A 23,580-nucleotide genomic window follows, 5' to 3' on the forward strand; every position below is an offset into this window, starting at 1 on the left:
CTGCCTCTCACTAGTCAGGGCTACTATAGGATCTTTCGAGGGTCTCAGGTTCCTGTTCGGTGACAGTTGCAGAGACTGTATAGGGACTGGCTAGGAGAGGAGGGACAGCTTCAGGTGAGGATAGGAGGTGCTCCACCAACTCCTCTCACTAGCTCAAGTGCTTCCCATTGTTTTTGTGTCCCCGATGCCCCCCTTCTTGTGTCTTTTGTTGTGCATCAGACGCACGTAGGTCTTAACGCACCCCACCACACTTGCTACACAAGGCAAGCGTGACATTAACACAGATGTCTTTACTTTTTTAACCCTCACAACATGCTGTCTATAGCTTACATTGCAAACTCCTGGTGACAGATTCCCTTTAAAAGCTATAAAAATTAAAGGAATCCCAGAACCACTGGGAAATATTAAAGCATTCCAGAGTTATTACCTTAAAGTGACATTGGTCAGAATTGTAAAATTTGGGCTGGCTAAAATAGACTTGGGGGTGAAGGGGTTAAAATAGGAAAAACACAATGAATGAATGAACTCAAGTGCTGTATTGTACTTTATTAATAATGAATGATAGCAGTACAGAAATAGATCAATTTCCAAGTGTCAAATGTATAATTAGAAAAAAATAATGAATATTTCAGTGCAATTGAAAAGCACATACACATTATTTTGGTGTTAATTTTGGCAATGCCATAAAAATTGGTAAAACAAAATTTCAAAGGCTATTACAGTGTGAGATATCAGCCTTGTACCAAAAACATTTACTACATTGCAATAATTACAATCTGCTGAGTTTTAATTTAGTATTAGAAGTAAAGAAATCTATTTTCCAGATGTAAATATAATTGATCAGATTTTTTTTTTAACGTTAATACAAAATTAACTTTTAGAAATCCATCACGACTAGGGATGGGTGAACACGCGCTCGTTACTCGATTGAGCATTAGCGTGGTCGGGTCCACATGGAACTCAACCGAGTATCGCAGGTCCTCGGATATTTCATCTGTGAAACAACCACAATGCACAGGCCTGTGTGAAGGCACCCAGGGAGAGCAAGTCACAATCTCTGAATGGCTCTCCCGAGGAATAAAACATAGTTCAAGGGTTACCCCAAAAAAACCCTACCTCCTGCAGGAAATGTTCTGTTTATAGCTGACTATGTGGGTGGAGACCCAAACAGACCAATCAGTGATTTTTCATAATGCTTGTTACTCTTCAAGCTTGTCCGAGTGTCTGACTAGCTTGAATCGAGTAGCGAGCATTCAAGCATGTTAGTGCTCATCCATCAATAATCACGATTAATATACTTGCAAATTAGATGAAATCTGGAAATATACTTGAAGTTTTTTCTTGTAAAAATAACAAAACTAGAAATGTTATATTTTAAACACCTTTGAAATTCCAATTAATTACAACACTCTTAATATGTAATTACAACACTCTTAATATGTAATTACAACACTCTTGATATCTAATTACAACACCCTTGATTTTCCAAACAATTAGTACACCCTTGCGTTTCCAAAATTCAAGTAATTATCACATACTGTATATCAAGCAGCACATTGGCTATTATCACTGATCTCTCAATTTAAGGATTAAATTTTAACAGAACAGTTTTTATGAAGCTGAAAGGTTATCTGACATAGGAGGCTAACTGTGTTAGACTGTATTAGGCAGCTAACCCATTGAGAAAAATATAATTGTTACTGCACCCATTCATGGCTCCATTTGAAAGAATGCCATACGTGTAAATCCGCCTTTAGGCTGCATTGGCTCGGAACTAAATGGTAAGTGCTTGAAGATTTTACGACCATAACATGTGGTTACTCAACTAATTAGGCCATAAAGTCCAATGTTTTATATATAACATGTATGTTATCAACATGTGTGGGGATTCAGTGCACCCCTAATGCACTCAGTTATGTATTTCCTGACAACAGACTTTCGAACCGGTCACAAAATAATAATCTGTGACAAACTTCCTTTCAGTAATTTAGGTGCTGATTTCCCAAAGATTTACAAATTGGAAGAATCCATTTGATTCTTGATTTGACTGAATATTATGGGGACAGTTTTACATTTTTGACAACAGCTTTGCTTGTTCCATTAATTCCATTTTTGCTATGGCAGAGAGATGTACTTCATCAGGACCATCAGCAATACGGAGAGTCCGGACCGCTGTGTACCTGCAAACAATATATAATGGTAGATTTTACACAGTAAAGAGACATTTCATTTCACTTTTATTCAACTGTGGAAAAATCTAAAATATGTTACAGAAAATGCACTTTATTCTCTCCAAGGGTCACCCAGGAATAGAACGTGTGTCGGTTATGTGCCATGCAACACACTTTTGAAAAACCTCAAGGATAAAGAATGAACAGTTCATGACCTACATAGGACAAAAGTATTTGTAGTATAAAAGGTTCGAAAAAAAAAAATGAATACACTGAATATGCTCAAATGCGCCAGTATTTTTATATAATCACAGAAACAGAAGAAAAAATAAGAAACCGTAGCTTGGTATAACCCTTGGATCAAAAGTAAAATCGAAATTTATATCAGTGACAAAAGCCCCAGCACAAATATTTCATGTGATCCCTCATTTCTTATAGCCTTTATATAAGACTGCCGCCTATAGGCAATGTTTAACCCCAAGGGAGAGCAGAAAGTGCAGTGCCCTGGGCGCAGACAGCAGTGGGGCGCCTTTGGGTCGCTTGAGGTGTATCCCACACAGTGGCAATTTTCGACCCCCTAGGAGTGAGATTGCACACTTTTCCAAGCCAGTTATCAAGCTGACAGCTGGCTCAGAAAACCTTATGACACCAGTTCCTGGCAATACATTTTTCTTGCATCTTTCAGGCAGAGTACAATTAAAGCTGTGAATGCTGGCACTTCCCTGTCCAGGTAGGTGACAGTATGAGGGGTGTACAGTGTGAGGGTACAGTATGAAGGGGACAGCTGTATAGAGGGGACAGCAGAATGTGAAGGTGAGGCACTGGAGGACTGTGAGGAGGAGGCACAGCCTAGAGACTGGGCAGTACAGAAAGTGACTAAGTGTGAAGAGACAGTGAAGAGGAGTGCCAGTGTGGAAATGAAAAGACAGTGCTGACGCCATGTACCAGAAAAGGAACAACGTGGGGTTCATGTTTTGTGCAAGGAACACAGTGAGGGAAAAATATTCATGGGCACAATAGAGGGCAGATATTTGTATTCAGGGACATTATAATGACTCTTTTGAACCCCTTCATCCCCCAGCCTATTTTAACATTTCTGACAAGGCCAAATTTTACCATTCTGACCAGCACCACTTTATGAGGTAATAATAAATATAGAACACTTCAATATTTCCCAGTGGTTCTGAGAATGTTTTTTTGTGACACATTGTACTTTGTGATAATGGTAAATTTAGATCTATATTTTTTGCACTCATTTGTGAAGAGGTCTGCAAATTGAAATTTTTTTTACCAAAATTCCAACTATAAAGGTTTATGACCTCAACCCCTTCATGACCTTGGATGTACCGGTACGTCCTGGCGATCACACAGGCATAGTGGCTGTGCCCGTGCAATCGCCCGCTGCTGGGAACTCTGCTTACATGACAGCTGAGCCCCGGCTCTCACAGCCAGGGATGGTCACCGCGCTATCTCTGGCTGTGTATCCCTCAATGCTGCAAAAAATATCAATCACAGCAGTTAGGGAGCTGGAAGAGAAAGCATACTGCATTTCCAGTCCAATCAGTATCCCCGCAACGTCATCTCCAAGAATCAATCGTTGTTCTGGTAACCCAAGGTCATCATGACGACCTAAGGGTCACCAGTTAGAGAGCCTCTGGGAGCATGCCAGGAGTGTGATCTCAGAGGCTTGTGTAAGTGCAGTACTCAGATGCTAGTGCTGCATTGCCATATATAATGTATTGCAATACTAGTGCAGAATTGAAAAAATTGGCCTGGTCAGGTAGTCAAAAACAGGTTGAGGGTGTGAATTGGTTAAATCAGATAGTTTTAATCACACAAAACAGTTAATAGATAATATTTACACGTTTCAAATTTAATTTAAAGTTAATTCCAGTTTGAGGGGTGCAGTTTTTAAGATTGTCAAATGTGGAAGGAAAAAAAAAATGTAATTTTACTTTTTCTCACAAAAATGTTAACAATTTTGCATTTTTACAAGGGTAACAGGAGAAAATATGGACATGCTACTGTGGCTACTTATTAAAAGAACTTAATTAAAATCCTTGCAGTAGTAACATACAGTAATACCTTGACTTACAAGTTTAATTTGTTCTGTGACCGAGCTCTTAACTCAATTAGCTCTTATGTTAAATTAAATTTCCCAATTAAAATTAGCTGAAATGCAATTAATCCATTCCAAGCCATCCTTATGACCTCCCATCCTAGAACATAACCCCCATGTTGGTATATATAATCCCCAATCCTGGTACATGGCCCCCCATTATAACGCACACTAAAAAAAAAAATAAAAAAATATTATGCTCACCCTCCCTCCAGTACGCTGCAGCGTGGTGTCCTCATCTCATGCAGTCAGCTGATCAGCGTGTGAGAGCACACCACTCACACGCTGACTACTCTCACTTACTGATCAGCCGCCTGCATGAGATGAGGGCGCAGCACTGTGGGGGATTGGAGGGAGGGTGAGAAAATGCTGCTTGTAATTCACATTTCTGCTCGCATCATGAAGCAAAAAAAGATAGAGCTACAGCTCATATCTTAAAAAATTCTTAAGCTGGTCTTAAGTCAAGGTATCACTACATAGGCTTTGTCCCATTAACGCTGCCAACACTGGGCTTTTACTTGCATTGCTATAATAAGTAAAATCAAAAAATACCAATCTAAAAACAAAAACTATATTAACTTCCTATAGTCTGTGACAAAAAATATGATTTTCGTTATAAAATTATATGGACATCAATATTTACAATACAGTATAATGACTTGTTCACACATAGCATTTTTGTAGCTAAAAACACAGCATTATACTGTACCAGCAAAGTGAGAATTCTGAAATCTTATGAACATGCAGCTTATTTTCTCCTTGTAGAGAAACCAGTTCAAATCTGCAGCATGTCAATGCTTTCAGCAATTCTCACCTAATCAAATGAATAGGAGAAAAAAAAAGCCCAAATCAAAAACGCATGTATTTTACGAAGTGATTTTCCTGACCAGAGACATGTTTTTGGTGCATGAATAGGGGCGGCACGGTGATTCAGTGGTTAGCACTGCAGTCTTGCAGCGCTGGGGTCCTGGGTTCAAATCCCACCAAGGACACCATCTGCAAGGAGTTTGTATGTTCTCCCGGTGTTTGCGTGGGTTTCCTCCGGGTTCTCCAGTTTCCTCCCACACTCCAAAGACATATAGATAGGGACTCTAGATTGTGAGCCCCAATGGGGACAGTATTGCCAATGTATGTAAAGCGCTGTGGAATTAATAGCGCTATATAAATGAATAAAATTATTAATTATTATTATTATGAATTTCTGCAGCAAATACTTAGTATGGGCACATATACTAAAACTCCAAACACACCTTCAAAACTGAAATTGAAACTGATAAAAAAAAAAAAAAAAAAAAAAAGTGTACATAGTTTGGCCTCATTCTCTCACACACACACACACACACACACGTTCTTTCCATGTTTTTCACAGACGGACATGTATGTGAACTGCTCCATAAACTATAATGGGTACTTGTTCTGTTTGTCCGCAAAAAAAAAAAAAAAATCAGAGAAGTGTCAGTTTTTGATCGCAACCACACATTCAAATTACCTATAAAAGTTTATGGGTCAGTAAAAAAAAAAATAAAAATCAACAGTACACGGATGACATCAGCGTACAACCTGTCTGTTTGCTGTACGTGATTAACACTGTATGGGGTGATTTCACATTAATTTTTTCATATGTAAAAATGACTGATAAAAATCAGATGGTACAAACTGAAACACTGACTGAATACTGATGAAACTTGGATCCAAAACAATTAATACGTACAATAAATATCAATGGCATCTGAATGAGTTTTTTAATGCCGATTTTGGAGTGGATTTGTATTCTGCGCCAGAATACTCATGAACAACGCTATGAACAGGCTGATAATTCATTTAAATGGGAAACACGCCTACAGGGCATATGGTGCTGTATTTTTCCTGGTGGAAAAAAATAATTCTTGAGCCTTTTCTGCTTGACAAAAATAATGTGCTCTAAATCCTATTATTGAATAAATTCACAACGCATTGTTAAAAACAAAAAAAAAACAAAAACCCACCCACACACACACACACACACAGGCCAATAAACTTTGAGCAGATTTTTTTTTTTTGAGGTTGATTCTTTCCCTTAGAAAAGTCTACATTAAAGATGTCCCTTTTCAACATACTCTTCCGTATAGTGTCCATGTGTGTGATATTTATATATTTTTTACAACAACTTAACAATGTCAGTTGATTTTAATGAATAGATCTTAGAATAATAATTTATATAACTGGATGAGTTTTAAAAAAAAAAAAAAAAGTTCCTGTGCTAAGATAATCTTATATGTGTGTCCCTGTTATGTGCTGTGTAATGGCAGTGTCTGCCCATATAGGAACATGGTGTGATCATACCACATCTCCTGAGCAGAGGAGGAAGCAAAAGAGTATGCAGACATTACAGCATGGGATTGTATCTCATTCTTTTTTTGAGGTAAAACATTTCCCTAACTGTTTTTTAAAAATATATTACCTCATATAAAGAATAATTGGCGATCCCATACTGCAATGTCTGTATACTTTATTACTTGAGATGAGCAAACCGGCCGTGGTTCGCCTCGAGTTCGGTTCGCCGAATGGAGGTCTCGTTCGAGTTCGGTTCGGCGAACCACATAGGAAACAATGGGAGGCAATCACAAACACATAAAAAAACCTAGAAAACACCCTCAAAAGTGTCCAAAAGGTGACAAACAACACAAACACATGGGAAAGTGACAAGAACAAATTCTCATGCGAAAACAAAACAGCGTTACAAGGAAAAGAGGATGAGACACAGATATAGGCATGGCATGCCCTTCTAAAATCATGCAAAACACCGCAAGGTTACTCCAAGCGGAGTCTCCCTTTTTTCCAAAATTTGGGCCCCACACACACCCACCCCTTCAGTGGCAGCACTTGTGCCCCAGTTGTACACTTCACAGCTAGATTTGCATCAAGCACATTCAAAAATACGCCATCCTTAACCGTCCCCAGGATGACACCGGGGTAGGTAGCTAAGTCTTTCCTGATCCCAGCTCTGTTCATCTTGGATCATTTTTAAAAACAATGTAAGCAAGGGTTACTCCAAGCGGAGTCTCCCTTTTTTCCAAAAATTGGGCCACACACACACACTCACCCATTCAGTGGCAGCACTTGTGCCCTAGTTGTACACTTCACAGCTAGATTTGCATCAAGAACATTCCAAATCCACAAGCATTTACTCTCCCCAGGAAGACACAGGGGTAGTAAATTCCTTGTGGATCCATGACTTGTTCATTTTGATGAACGTTAGTCTGTCCACATTGTCAATGGACAGACGCGTGCGCTTATCTGTCAGCACACACCCAGCAGCACTGAAGACACGTTCAGAGACAACGCTGGCAGCTGGACACGACAAGATCTCCAAGGCGTAAGTGGAGAGCTCTGGCCATTTTTCAAGATTTGAAGCCCAAAATGAGCAAGGCTCCATTTGCAAAGTCATGGCATCGATGTTCATTTGGAGATACTCCTGTATCATCCTCTCCAGCCGTTGACTATGTGTCAGACTAGTTGTCTCTGGTGGCCTTGCAAAGGATGGTCTAAAAAAATTATGAAAAGATTCAATAAAATTGCTGTTACTAGCACCAGATACGATGCTGCTGATACGGGTAGACTGTTGAAGATGACGAGCCCGTCCCATGTTTGTCAAGTTACAACTGGGAGATTCACTCCCTGCACCAGGGTTGTTTGGTGGAAAAGCCGAGCTAAGATCGAGTAACAGCTTCTGCTAATACTCCTGCATACGTGCGTCCCTTTCTATGGCTGGAATTATGTCACAAAATTTGGACTTGTACCGGGGATCTAATAGTGTGGCAAGCCAGTAGTCATCATCACTTCTAATTTTGACAATACAAGGGTCATGTTGGAGGCAGTGCAGCAAGAAGGCGCTCATGTGTCTTGCGCAGCCATGCGGACCAAGTCCACGCTGTGTTTGTGGCATAGAGGTGCTAACCGTTCTTTCTTCCTCTGACATCTCCGCCCAACCTCTTTCAACTGAAATTTGACCAAGGTCTCCCTCATCCGCTGAGTCTTCCATGTCCATGGACAGTTCTTCCTCCATTTCTTCCTGTTCTCCTGCACCTTCCTCAACATTTCGCCTGCTACCATGCGCCCTTGTTGATCCCTGTCCCCCATGGTCCCATGCCTGCCGCGTTGGAGATTATGAACGTCTGGACCTTGGTGATGTTGTTGTCTCTTGCGCATATGAATCCTCCTGTAGTTCCTCCCCTTCCTGTTGTCCCACCCCCTGACTCCGAATAGTGTTTAGCGTGTGCTCCAGCATGTAAATGACTGGAATTGTCATGCTGATAATGGCATTGTCAGCGCTAAACATATTCGTCGCCATGTCGAAACTGTGCAGAAGGGTGCATAGGTCCTTGATCTGAGACCACTCCATCAGGGTGATCTGCCCCACCTCTGCATCTCGTCGGCCCAGGCTATACGTCATGACGTATTGCACCAGGGCTCGACGGTGCTGCCACAGTCGCTGTAACATGTGGAGAGTCGAATTCCAGCGTGTCGGCACATTGCATTTCAGGCGATGAACCGGCAGGCCGAAAGACTTCTGGAGCGATGCAAGTCGCTCAGCAGCGGTGGTTGAATGGCGGAAGTGAGCAGACAGTTTTCGTGCCCTGTTCAGAAGACCATCTAGGCCGGGATAGTGTGTTAAAAATTGCTGGACAACAAGGTTCAACACGTGAGCCATACAAGGCACGTGTGTCACCTTGCCCAGGCGAAGGGCCGCACCCAGGTTTGCAGCATTGTCGCACACAGCCTTACCAGGCTGCAGGTTGAGTGAAGACAACCATTTATCAAACTCAGTCTCCAGAGCTGCCCACAACTCAGCCACTGTGTGACTCCTATTTCCAAGACATGTCAAGCTAAAGACTGCCTGATGCCGTTGCGCTCTGCTGCCAGCATAGTAATGAGGGGTGCATGATTCCTTCTGCGCAATTAGAACACTGGTGGCCTGACCAGGCAGGCTTGAGGGCGGAGGTGGAGGACCCAGACGAGGTGGAGGAGGCAGAAGCAGTGGCAGAACTTGGACAGACAGAGGATTGACACACAAGTCGTGGGGACGGCAAGACTTGTGCAGCAGACCCTTCACCATCTATCACCATAGTTACCCAGTGCCCTATCAGCGACATGTAACGTCCCTGTCTATGCTTACTGGTCCAAGTATCGGTGGTGAAATGCACCCATTCTCACACAGAGTTTCTCAAGGAAGCGGTGATGTTGTGTGTGACATGCTGGTGTAGCGCAGGCATACCTTTCTTAGAGAAGTAGAGGCGACTGGGCATCTGGTACTGGGGCACAGCGACAGACATAAGGTCCCTAAAATCCTGTGTGTCCACCAGGAAGAAAGGCAGCATTTCGGTAGCCAAGAGCTTACAGAGGGATAAAGTCAACCTCTTAGCTTTGTCATGGGTCGCAGGAAATGGCCTTTTATTTGTCCACATCTGAGGGACAGAGATCTGGCTGCTGTGTGTAGACGGTGTTGAGTAGGGTGTCCGTGGAAAAATGCAGGCGTAGACATGATGTTGCCTTCATCCAACGTTGGTGCTATCGATGTCTGAGAGAGCTGTACACACACACTTGTTTCCCCTTCCAAACCAACTGACGACCTACCAAGCAAACTGCCTGTTGCGGTTACAGTGGTGGAAGTTGTGCGTGGAAAACCAGGTGTGACAGCTGTCCCCCACAGCCCTAGAAGATGAAGAGCGCGCGGATGCACTGGAAGGGGCAGGCGGTGGATGGTTCGCTCCGCTAGGCCGCATTGCAGCACGGTGAGCTTCCCACTGGGACATATGATATTTATTCATGTGATGATTCATGGAAGAAGTTGTCAAACTGCTGGGGTTTTGCCCTCTACTAACAGAATCACGACAAATTTTACAGATCACATAATTTGGGCGATCTTTTGCTATGTCAAAATAGGACCATGCTAGGCAAGGCTTAGAGGACATGCAACCTGCTGATCCACCCCGACTAGTGCTCAGAGGCACAGTGGTGGCTGAGGATGCAGTTGTAGACGTGCTACCAGTACTCCGACTCTGTCCAGGAAGGTGCAAGGTAACTTCATCGTCAGTTGCATCCTCCTCCACCGCCTCTGTTGACCTCTTCGAGTGCCTGACTGTGGGTTGACAGTAGATGGGATCTAGAACTTCCTCATCAATTGTTGTGTTTGCACTTCCCTCACCCTCAGACCGAGCCTCTTCTTGCCCTGACCGAATATTTAAGTTGTCATCCCAATCTGGTATCTGCGTCTCATCGTCATCAGTATGTTCCTCATTGTCTATAACAACAGGTGTTACAGTTTGTGAATAAGGGTCAACATTATGCTCAGAAACTTGGTCCTCACGGCCTGAATCAGAGTCACAAAGGTTCTGGGCATCACTGCAGACCATTTCCTGGTCTGTAGTCACTGTAGCTTGGGAGCACACCTCTGATTCCCAGGCTATAGTGTGACTGAACAGCTCTGCAGACTCAGCTATCTCAGTTCCACCATACTGTGCAGGGCAGATGGAGACTTCAGAGCTGGGAGAAAGCAAGTGTGATTGGGATGACAACTCAGAGGACTGGTGTTTTTTGGATGCGGTAGTTGAGGTGGCGGAGAGGGCACTTGTTGAACCACTTGAGATCCATTCAAGCATTTTCTTTTTTTGGCCATCATCTACCTTTGTTCCAGTTGTTCGTGTCCGTAAAAAAAGGGAGCACATCGGATTGTCCACGGTAAGTAGTGGACATCTTACTTTTTCTGGAAGATGGTCTATCTTCAGCAGATGTTAATGGAGCTTTGCCACCTTCCCCACGGACAAACCCTTTTTTACCTTTTCCAACACGCCTCTTCCCCTTTCCACCAGCATCTGTCATTTTGCCACTCATTTTGATTGCAACAAGATTGTGCACTTAAAATGTGGTATTAAAAATTGAGAGGTGGTGTAGATTGCAGCGGTGGTCTATCTTTATTAACAGCAGAATAAACAACAATAACTATCCCTGACAATGCAACTACGGCCCTTAAACTGGCAGCATAGTTTGCTATTAGAATGGCTTAGTAACAAAGAGTTTCAGTGTGCAATGCAGAGGTGCTGCAAATAGATTTGCACTAGTGGGACACTAATGGAAGTCCAACAGCCACTTTTAGGATGCCACTAAGTTTACTCAGTGCTTGCTAGTATAATGGCTTAGTAACAATAAGCTTGAGTGTGCAATGCAGAGGTGCTGCAAATAGATTTGCACTAGTGGGACACTAATGGAAGTCCAACAGACACTTTTAGGATGCCACTAAGTTTACTCAGTGTTTGCTAGTATAATGGCTTAGTAACAATGAGCTTGAGTGTGCAAAGGGCTGGAGGGTACAGTGGCAGGGTTGAGGGTCAGTGTACAGGAAAGGAAGCCTCACTTTCTATCCCTCCTAATGGGGAAATGCAGCGAGGAAGTCCCTGAGCTTAGCTACACAGACGCTGTTATCTTCTGTAGCTGTTAAAATTTGTTTCCACGGACCTGACTGTCACCTATGGCTCTGAGCCTGCTGTTATTAGCCCTTACAAGGGCTAATAGAAACTTCTAGCCCTATTCTGTATAGCGCTGTGTGTAGAGCGTACACAGCAGTATCGGAGACAGGAGCTACGCCAGCGGTGACGGACACCCAGACGCAGAAGGCAGATAATGGTGTCCGGACGGGCAGATACCAGTTTTTATAATGCAGGGAAATGTGACATGGACATCCTATCACACATGCCGTTGCTTCTCTGGCTAAAAGTCCACTTAGCTGTGTGTGTGTGTGTGTGTCTGGGATTGGCTGACATGCTGGCCCGCCCCACTACACGCGCGTGCTTAGGGAAGGAAGACAAGGGGGAAAAAAAAAAAAAATGGCGATCGCCATTATCCCAGCAGCAGTTATCTGAATGCGCTGTTCCCACACACTATACGGTGAAATTTCATAATAGTGTGAGTCACAGAGTGACTTACACTATTACAGCAGAGGAAAGCCAGCTAGTAATTGGCTTGGCTTTTTGCTGCTAGAACCGTTCTTGAACTTAACTACAACTATCGAGCTTTAGCAAAAAGCTCGAGTTCTAGTTCGATCTAGAACAGCCCCTAAAATCACTCGAACCGCGAAGTGGAGAACCACGAACCACGAACCGCGCTCAACTCTATTTATTACTTCCTCCCTTGTCCAGGAGCTGTGGTATGATCAGACCATGTTCCTGTACGGTCAGACACGGCCATTACACAGTACATAGCAGGGGCACATTTATAACACTATCTCAGCACAGGAACATTTTTTTATATATTTTTTTTTTTTTTAAATACATCAAATTGTATAAATTATTCTTACTAGTATTATTATTATAAAATCTACTGATAATAATAATCTTTAAAATGAACATTGTTAGTGGCAAAACCCCTTTAAGGCCTGCGCCACACATCCGTGCCTCCGGCACGTGTTTGTCATTTTTTACACGTACCGGCGGCACGGAGACACTTTAACCAATGCTACCCTATTGTAGCAGGCACACACACGTAAAACCACACGGAACGTGTGTCCGTGTGCGTTTGTACGTGTGTGCGTTTTTGAAAGCGCTGACATGTCCGTTTTTTCACCGGCAGCACGGGTGTCACACGGCCCGCACCCGCACCACACGGGTGTAGTGTGGATGCGGTCCCGTGTGACACGCGCCGGAGAAAACACACATGTCATTGAAAAAAAAACAAAACATTAACTCACCTTCTCCAGCCCTCCTGTCTCTGCCGCTGCTGCCTCTTGCTGCCGACCGCCGCTCATTAATCTCATAGAATATTCACTTCACTGCCTGGCAGCAGCAGCAGCGGGGAGACGGGAGGGCTGGAGACCGAGGATTAGCACCACGGACAGCAGCGCGGACATCAGGAAGGACCAGGTGAGTATAATAATTACCGGTTCTACGTGTGCTATCGCGGATAGCACACGTAGAACACACGTGTCACGCACGTACCAGAGACACGTACTTACCTGCACGCAACACGCAGGGAAAATACGTGTCTCTCGGCACGTGCGTGAATTTCACGTGAGTGTGGCAGAGGCCTAAAGCAAATAAGTCAGTAGTGTCATCAGACTGACAGTAGTGCAGCTCAAGCTTGGGTCAGTGTATTCAAGTAGCCATTTTTCAGCCTGTACATGAAAGGGCTCTTCTTAAAAAAGTTCCCTAAATCTATTTTTTTTTTTTTTATTTTAGTGCGTTTATGCATATAGAAATGTCCAGCCACTTACATAAAGGCCAATGGAAAGTCCTGAGATACCCCAGCTCCTCCAAATACTTGGATTGCCCGATCAGCCACTTGGCATGCCATTCTAGGGGCCACAACCTTAATCATTGCAATCTGCAGCAGAGGAAAGAAAATATTTGCATCAGAAAACTATACAATACACAGGACAAGAGCTCGTTACATTTATGTTATTTTGGTATTTCAGACACATGACCCAAAATTAAAGATTTTTTTTCCAGAAGGATTTCTAAGCAGGGATTATTTTAGGGTACAGCATACTGGGTAATGTCCCAGGAGCTTAATTTGCCCACACACACACACACACACACACCTCCCAAAAATGAGACCTCTGGCAGTAGACTGAGGTCAAATAAAAATTGAAGTCGAGTAGATTGTTCATACATCTTTGAGTGGTTAGCACAATAGAACTGTGGGGCTATTAACCCTAGAACGCGCAAGCAATTCAATCTACCATAGAAAAGAAATGACCTAGCAGGCCTGCGAGGCCCCAGGTATGCGTTCTAGGGTTAAAGGGATTAAACAATTAACCTTTTCAGGAAGAAAATAGTGTAATTCCAATTTACAGGGACGATGTAACCACTATTTACACCTTACGTGTAAGTGTGTTTTTCTAATTTATGTATAGTTCCCAACACCTATAGCACGATCCAATAGTGAGGTGCTGACAGTAAAAGATACATAATGAACAAACAAGATATGCATACGCATATAATATGAACCTTTATTAGAATAAAATCACAAATATAAAAAAAAGACACATAAAAATTTTTCACTAATGGAACACCCCAAGGTGTGGATGGTAGAAATTGAGAACACCTAACAGACACCCTATGTAAGCAAGACAGACATACAATGGACCGATAACAATTAAACCAATCATATGTGCAGAAAAATTGATAATATTTATTTGGATAACCAAGGCATATACAGTACAGACCAAACGTTTGGACACACCTTCTCATTCAAAGAGTTTTCTTTATTTTCATGACTCTAAAAATTGTAGATTTACATTGAAGGCATCAAAACTATGAATTAACACATGTGGAATGAAATACTTAAAAAATTGTGAAACAACTGAAAATAGGTCTTATATTCTAGATTCTTCAAAGTAGCCATCTTTTGCTTTGATTACTGCTTTGCACAATCTTGGCATTCTCTTGATGAGCTTCAAGAGGTAGTCACCGGAAATGGTTTTCACTTCACAGGTCAGGTTTAATAAGTGCGATTTCTTGCCTTATAAATGGGGTTCGGACCATCAGTTATGCAGACGTCTGGTGGATACACATCTGATAGTCCTACTGAATAGACTGTTAGAATTTGTATTATGGCGAGAAAAAAGCAGCTAAGTGAAGAAAAACGAGTGGCCATCATTACTTTAAGAAATGAATGTCAGTCAGTCCGAAAAATTGGGAACACTTTGAAAGTGTCCCCAAGTGCAGTGGCAAAAACCATCAAATGCTACAAAGAAACTGGCTCACATGAGGACCGCCCTAGGAAAGGCAGACCAAGAGTCACCTCTGCTGCGGAGGATAAGTTTATCAGAGTCACCAGCCTCAGAAATCGCAGGTTAACAGCAGCTCAGATTAGAGACCACATCAATGCCACACAGAGTTCTAGCAGCAGACACATCTCTAGAATAACTGTTAAGAGGTGTCTTTTTGCAGCAGACCTTCGTGGTAAAATAGCTGCTAGGAAACCACTGCTAAGGACAGGCAACAAGCAGAAGAGACTTGTTTGGGCTAAAGAACACAAGGAATGGACATTAGACCAGTGGAAATCTGTGCTTTGGTCTGATGAGTCCAAATTTGAGATCTTTGGATCCTACCACCGTGTCTTTGTGCGACGCAGAAAAGGTGAACGGATGGACTCTACATGCCTGGTTCCCACCGTGAAGCATGGAGGAGGAGGTCTGATGGTGTGGGGATGCTTTGCTGGTGACACTGTTGGGGATTTATTCAAAATTGAAGGCATACAGAACCAGCATGGCTCAGAAAAAAAAAAAAAAAAAAAGTGTTCGTATCCGCTCACCTGAAATTTGCAGGAGACCACTACTTCCAAGACTCGTGCAAGGGAAGGAAAGCAGCTGGCAATCTTGTGTAGAGGAATTCCAGGAAATCCATCAACAGAGTTGAGGAATTATATTAAAACTTGTAGTTTATTGAGACATATTAAAAGTCCAGACAAGGTTCAGAGCAAAAAAAGGAGAGGACGCGTTTCGAACTATGTAGTTCTTAGTCTGTCTCTGACAATTAAATGAAATGGACTGATTAAAATAGGCTGAGAACCGGACATGGATACCGCTGGGCGGAGAGAGGAAGAGGGCAGGCAGAATTGGGAGGGGAGAAGGAGGAGGGAAAGAGAAGGAAAGAGAAAGAAAAAAAAAGGAGAAAGAAAAGGAAATATATACAAAGTTGATACAAGTACAATTTTAGAACATGCATGGAGGCCAATAATCGGGCCATAAGGACTTATTTTATATATTTAGTATATCAGAAACAAGTCATTTTTAAGATTCATGCCAAGAGGGGATCTGGTGCTCTTAAAAAGATCCATTTGGTCTCCCTCCGTAATGGTAGTTCCTTTAAATTACCCCCCGTCCTGGGTAATCTGACTTTTTCCAAAGCAACTACCTGCAGAGTATCTGTATTACCCGCATGTTTTGACAAAAAATGCTGGGAGGCTCCTGACAGGTTTCTTGTTGTTGCATGACTGGCATCATAGACGTGCTCAGATATCCTCCTTCTCAGAGGACGCGTGGTGCTGCCGATATACTGCAGACAGCAGCTAGTGCAGGAGATGGAGTAAATAACATGGTCGGTACCACAATTAATCATATCTTTAATCAAAAACGATTTACCGTTGGTATAAGAGACATTTATTGTACCCACCATTAATTTACATAAACCGCATAATCTGCACCTGCAGCTATAGGAGCCACGTGTGGGAAGCCAGGTATGTTGATCATTATAATTGATGGTTTTATAAAGTTTTCTATGATCACTAGGGGCTAACTGACTGCCCAAAGTAACATTCCTTTTAGGTACAAATTTTATTCCCTGGTCCAGCACTTTTTGCAAAACATCATCAGATGACAGGATAGAAAGGATTTTCATGATGACACGAACCACTTGATGGTAATTTCTGCTATACTTAGTAGAAAAGACCACTGAAAATTTTTCTTGGGAATTGGAAGGTATATTTTTCATCTCAAGATACTGAGCTCTATTTTTAAGGCTAACTTTAGATTTGGAATGATCCAAATGAGCTTGGGAATAACCCCTAGCTTTGAATCTATTATCAATGGTAGTGATTTCCTTGGTTAAATCCGCATTGGTGGTACAGCATCTAGTGGCCCTAATATATTCCCCCATGGGGAGGTTTTGGATGACATGACGGGGATGGCAACTTTTTGCATGTAGAAGAGAGTTGCCAGAGAAAGGTTTACGATAAAATTTACTTTCAATGACTCCACGAGAGGACGCGTTTCGAACTATGTAGTTCTTAGTCTGTCTCTGACAATTAAATGAAATGGACTGATTAAAATAAGCTGGGAACCGGACATGGATACCGCTGGGCGGAGAGAGGCAAAATTACTAAAGACCCAGTAAATGAAATCAGAAATTCCTTAGAACGATTGATTGATGAAGGTTTTCAACTTGGCTTGTTTAATGATAAACAAAAGGATTATTTTGTTGAAATTACCATCAAGTGGTTTGTGTCATCAAGAAATTCCTTTCTATCCTGTCATCTGATGATGTTTTGCAAAAAGTGCTGGACCAGGGAATAAAATTTGTACCTAAAAGGAATGTTACTTTGGGCAGTCAGTTAGCCCCTAGTGATCATAGAAAACTTTATAAAACCATCAATTATAATGATCAACATACCTGGCTTCCCACACGTGGCTCCTATAGGTGCGGGTGCAGATTATGCGGTTTATGTAAATTCATGGTGGGTACAAAAAATTTCTTTTCTTATACCAACGGTAAATCGTTTTTGATTAAAGATATGATTAATTGTGATACCGACCATGTTATTTACTCCATCTCCTGCACTAGCTGCTGTATGCAGTATATCGGCAGCACCACGCGTCCTCTGAGAAGGAGGATATCTGAGCACGTCTATGATGCCAGTCATGCAACAACAAGAAACCTGTCAGGAGCCTCCCAGCATTTTTTGTCAAAACATGCGGGTAGTACAGATACTCTGCAGGTAGTTGCTTTGGAAAAAGTCAGATTACCCAGGAGGGGGGTAATTTAAAGGAACTACCATTACGGAGGGAGACCAAATGGATATTTTTAATGGGCACCAGATCCCCTCTTGGCATGAATCTTAAAAATTACTTGTTTCTGATATACTAAATATATAAAATAAGTCCTTATGGCCCGATTATTGGCCTCCATGCATGTTCTAAAATTGTACTTGTATCAACTTTGTATATATTTCCTTTTCTTTCTCCTTTTTTTTTTTCTCTTTCTCTTTCCCTCCGCCTTCTCCCCTCCCAATTCTGCCTGCCCTCTTCCTCTCTCCGCCCAGCGGTATCCATGTCCGGTTCTCAGCTTATTTTAAATCAGTCCATTTCATTTAATTGTCAGAGACAGACTAAGAACTACATAGTTCGAAACGCGTCCTCTCGTTTTTTTGTTCTGAACCTTGTCTGGACTTTTAATATGTCTCAATAAACTACAAGTTTTAATATAATTCCTCGATTCTGTTGATGGATTTCCTGGAACCAGCATGGCTACCACAGCATCTTGCAGCGGCATGCTATTCTATGCGGTTTGCGTTTAGTTGGACTATCATTTATTTTTCATCAACAGGACAATGACCCCAAACACACCTCCAGGTTGTGTAAGGGCCATTTGACTAAGAAGGAGAATGATGGGATGCTACGCCAGATGACCTGGCCTCAGTCGCCAGACCTGAACCCAATCGAGAAGGTTTGGGGTGAGCTGGACCGCAGAGTGAAGGCAAAAAGGACCAACAAGTGCTAAGCATCTCTGGGAACTCTTTCAAGACTGTTGGAAGACCATTTCCGGTGACTACCTTTTGAAGCTCATCAAGAGAATGCCAAGAATGTGCAAAGCAGTAATCAAAGCAAAAGGTGGCTACTTTGAAGAACCTAGAATATAAGGCATATTATCAGTTGTTTCACACTTTTTTGTTAAGTATTTCATTCCACATATGTTAATTCATAGTTTTGATGCCTTCAATGTGAATCTACAATTTTCAGTCATGAAAATAAAAGAAAACTCTTTGAATGAGAAGGTGTGTCCAAACTTTTGGTCTGTACAGTATAACCAGAAAATACATATACTAAAAGTCCAAAAGAATTGGGTAAAGTCTATGATGACCAACAACAGAAGTCCAAAAAAGGAGGGGTGAGCTGCGGTTTCCATGTGCACCCGATGCGCGTTTCACATCTATAATGCTTCGTCCTGGATACGTTTTTATATTCATGTGATTTTTTTTGTAATGAAAGTTCATATTATATGCGCATGCATATCTTTTTTTGCTCATTTATGTATAATTGGATAACATTTAATATGGGGACAAGGATTTTATCCTAGTATATTAGATGTTTCTTATCTTCTACCTCTTGCCAAATTATTTACTCTATTATGTGGTATTAATGTCCTGGCAATATTCAGCAGTCTACAGTTTTTAAACATGTGATAATTTATTAAAGCTAAAATAGATCTGAATAAATAAGTGTTTTTGGCTATTGTACATTGAATATTGTTTTCATGTCCAAATCGTCTAAGAACTGCATTACATACGAGTTTTAGCCTATTCTCACCTAATCTGCATCTGTGTTGGGATATATGTTCCATAAAAGTGTAATAAGCAGTAAATTGCTTTCATTTACAAATACTAGTTGACAGTATATGAGGATGGGAATGACCAATTAAACTTCCAGAAATAGGTTAATCAATACCATAACCTGTAGGAAACACCATTAACTGTTTCACCAATCTAGACCTAAAATATATATGCTAACAATGCCATTAGTATCCAAAACTAAAATTAAGCCTGTAACTGTGGTGTATTATGTAGCAGTACATCTTGTTAAATGGACATTTAATTCCAGTGTATTGTGGCTACTTTATGATACGGTAGTAGTATTTGGATACTGATAATTTAGCTCTACATGATGTATTATAGGTGTGATTTATTCAGGTATTCTATTTTGACTAAATATTTGGATATAGTGTGACTGTAGGTATTATGTTGGTGCCCTAATTGAGACTATAACGATACTGGGCTTTTTTTTGGATACTATATGATGGTTTTATATGGGCTCTGTATGGGAGTGGTGTTAGTACTCTGTATGCGTGATTGGCAGAGTTGAGTTTTATTTTATTTTGGTATTAATATTGTTATAAATATTCTGGTAATCCTGGGGCACAAGGGGGGTGATAAGACGTACACTATGATCAGGGATTGATTTCATGAAGTTTAAAATAGGTTTCATTTACCCAAAATAATATTTGGACCACACAAAATTCACAGTTCCAATGAGAACGACATCCTTTACCTCTTTTCGAGCTTTAGCACTGCCAACTGTATCTATGGCTTTTGCTGCTCTCAGTGTCAGCAATCTGGCTTGTTCAATTGCAATGCGACTCTCTGCTATCCAGTGTGCAACCACTTCCTGTGTAAAGAAAAACACAAAGACCACAATTGTTGATGTAGGTGCATGGCCATCCGGTAAACCAATTTACAAAGGTCAACACACAGTAAATGACTGGAAGGCTAACCTAAAGTGTCTTACAGGAAACAATAACTCTTAGATCACTTCATTTATCTTGTTGTGCCATCTGTTTACTCTTAATTAAAAAGGAGTTTCCAAGAAATACTTTTTGTTAGTTCACCATAGGCCTTCAGAGGTTAAAAGTAAACGGATTGACTTTACTCAGCCTCCCCAGGTCTAGTGTAGCCTCTGTACTTTGTCTACAAGCTGTAGCGGTGTTATGACACGTGACCGATGCAATCACTGGCCTCTGTAGTGATTCCGAGCTACTGTAGTTGTGACCGCTGCAGCCTGTCAACAAAGAACAGATGAAGTGGTGAAGAGGCAATGCATGGAGTCATGATGTGATATAGGAGTTATTCCTTTTTGTAATGAGCAGAAATTTTACATGAGTGCAACAGCGCAGACAAAGAGGATATAGTAGTATTTAAATAGAGAACAATTTATTTGATTGACACAATAAAAGTGGTGGCTTCAGCACAATATCATGGGGTAGCGCAAACTGTGTAAATGAAACAATTCTTATTGAATAACAGTTGTCGTCACTGATGTCTAAGTCCTAATACCCTAACCAAGAGAGCATCAGTATCACTACTGGACCAGTCACTGTCATCACTCACTAGGCATTATAAAACATCACAAGGGCCTAATGGGGGTCAACGATATCACTCGCTAGGCCACAAGTCCCAGATTGGCAAGCTATTCAGTACATGTGTTACACAGACCACTTTCACTGCCCGAAGCATGGGCCTGTTCCCCACTTTGTACTGTACATCTACACTGAAAGGGATGGCAAACCAACATCCCTCCTCTGCAGCCTTGTGGTTTCTCTCCACTCCAGTTACTCGGACCTGGACTCTCCACTCCAGTTACTCGGAGCTGGGTTCCTAATAATGCAGTTCTTTCTGCTTTGACTTTATCATCTTTAACCAGCAGATGGCTGTGTTCACTTGAAGCCACTCTTATACAGTGAGAAAAATAGGTATTTGATACATTGACCATTTTGCACATTTTTCCTCCTACAAAGAATGGAGATGTCTGTAACTTTTATTATAGGTACACTTCAACTATGACAGACAGATTAAAATAAAATATCCCAAAAAAAAAAAAAAAAAAATCACATTGTATGATTTTTAAATAATTAATTTGCATTTTATTGAATGAAATAAGTTTTTCGATCTCCTACCAACCAGCAAGAATTCTGGCTCTCAGACCTGTTATTTTTTTATTCAAGAAGCCCTCCTACTCAGCACTCATTACCTGTAATAATTGCAACTCTTTGAACCAGTTACCTGTATAAAAGACACATGTCCACACACTCACACTCCAACCTCTCCACCATCGCCAAGACCAAAATCTGTCTAAAGACATTAGGCACAAAATTGTAGACCTGCATAAGCTGGGATGGGCTACAAGACAATAGGAAAGCCGTTTGGTGAGAAGGCAACTGTTGGCACAATTATTACAACATGGAAGAAACACATGATGACTGTCAATCGTATTCGATCTGGGGCTCCATGCAAGATTTTGCCTTGGAAGGCAAAGAGGATTCTGAGAAAGTTCAGAAATCAGCCAAGAACTACATGGGAGGACTTGGTCAATGACCTGAATAGAGCTGGGACCACAGTCTCAAAGATTACTGTTAGTAACAAACTACACCATCATAAATTAAAATCCTGCAGGGCCCGCAAGGTCCCCCTGCTCATGTCAGCACATGTCTAGGTCCGTTTAAAGCTCACCAATGACCATCTGGATGATTCAGAGGAGGCAAGTAGTCTGGCAAGACCAAAATAGAACTTTTTGTTATCAACTCCACTCACAGTGTTTGGAGGAATGAGGAGTACAACCTCAAGAATACAGTCTCAACTGTGAAGCATGGGGGTGGAAACATCATACTTTGGCATTGCTTTTGTGCAAAGGGAACAGGATGACTACACCGTATTGAAGGGAGGATGGATGTAATCATGTATCAACATTTTGGCCAACAATTACCTTCCCTCAGCATTGTAGATGTGTCTTCTAGCATGACTATGACGTGAAACAAACAGCCAGGTCAACTAAGTAGTGGCTTTGGAAGAAGCATTTCAATGTCCTGGAGTGGCCTTGCCAGTCTTCAGACCTAAACTCAATAGAAAGTCTTTGGAGGGAGCTGAAACTCAATGTTGCCCAGCAACAGCTCCAAAAACTGAAAGATCTGGAGAAGATCTGTATAGAGGACTGGGGCAAAATCCCTGCTGCAGTGTGTGCAAACTTGGTCACAAACTACAGGAAACGTCAGACCTCTAATTGCAAACAAAGGTTTCTTTGCCAAATAAGTTCTGTTTTTCTATTATATCAAATACTACATTTTATGCAATAAAATGCAAAATTACTAATTTTAAAATCATACAATGCAATTTTCTGGATTTTTTGGGGGGGAATTCTGTCTGTCACAGTTGAAGTGTAAATACGATAAAAATTACTGATCCTCTGCATTCTGTGTAGGTGGGTAAACTTGCAAAATCGGCAGTGTATCAAATACTTATTTTCCTCACTGTACAGTAGAGCACCACTGCAGCATTTTTTTTAATTTATTTATTACACAGCTGGAGTGGTGCTTTAAAACTAAGTCACCATCTGATACTCACCTTCTAGGGGCTTCCCATTCTATCGCCACTGCGGTAGATCTTGGCGATTTAAGATATGCCAGCACACTCCAGTGTCTCATGGAGTGTGGTAGAGGTCTCAAATAAATGCATCTCTATGACAACCTCATACTGGCTCTAAGAGATGCATTGAGCGCTTGTGGCGCAAATTCTGACTTCCAGCCAGCCAGAAGTTACTGTCACAAGATGACACCGCGGGACTGGAGCGGTGTTAGTAAAAGGTGAATATATGACAGACAGGGGGCCTACATTTATAGCTCTGATACAGTGCTGAACAAAAAAAACAAAAAACAAAACACAAACGCTTTTTTGGTATTTTAACTCTTCACTTGTTTACCTCCTATCAATGAGAGAATCAATTTGCAGGACTCTGGTCTAGCAGTCAGGTCAATATTTCTTAGGTAAAGTATGACTTACAGGGCTTCCATTCAGCAGAGGACGGCATCTGCAATCCTTTTTTGATTAGTCAAGCAGACATGACATCATCGAGGTATGACACACACACACACACACACACACACAACGCCCTGCTAATCAAAAAAGGACCCGCAAATAGCATCAGATAAGAGGAGATTCACAAAACTCCAGTACAGCGATCACGTAGTAATGAACTGGCGGTGGACCAGGTTCTATGAA

At 41.6% G+C, this 23,580-nt stretch overlaps 1 protein-coding gene across 1 annotated transcript in view; it reads right to left on the minus strand.

Moving 5' to 3' along the window:
* Positions 1–526: 526 nt before the first annotated feature.
* ACAD11 (acyl-CoA dehydrogenase family member 11) overlaps positions 527–23,580 on the minus strand; it is a 173,227-nt gene continuing 150,173 nt past the window's right edge. Inside the window, exons 18-20 of the mRNA XM_075315191.1 lie at positions 20,084–20,200; positions 13,532–13,641; positions 527–2,180 (exon numbers count right to left, since the gene is read on the minus strand). Coding sequence (XP_075171306.1) covers positions 2,069–2,180; positions 13,532–13,641; positions 20,084–20,200 — 339 coding nt within the window. The 3' untranslated portion in view covers positions 527–2,068. The remainder of the gene's footprint in view (positions 2,181–13,531; positions 13,642–20,083; positions 20,201–23,580) is intronic.

This window comes from Anomaloglossus baeobatrachus, chromosome 6 (genome assembly GCF_048569485.1).
Source record: "Anomaloglossus baeobatrachus isolate aAnoBae1 chromosome 6, aAnoBae1.hap1, whole genome shotgun sequence".
Lineage (NCBI taxonomy): Eukaryota > Metazoa > Chordata > Amphibia > Anura > Aromobatidae > Anomaloglossus > Anomaloglossus baeobatrachus.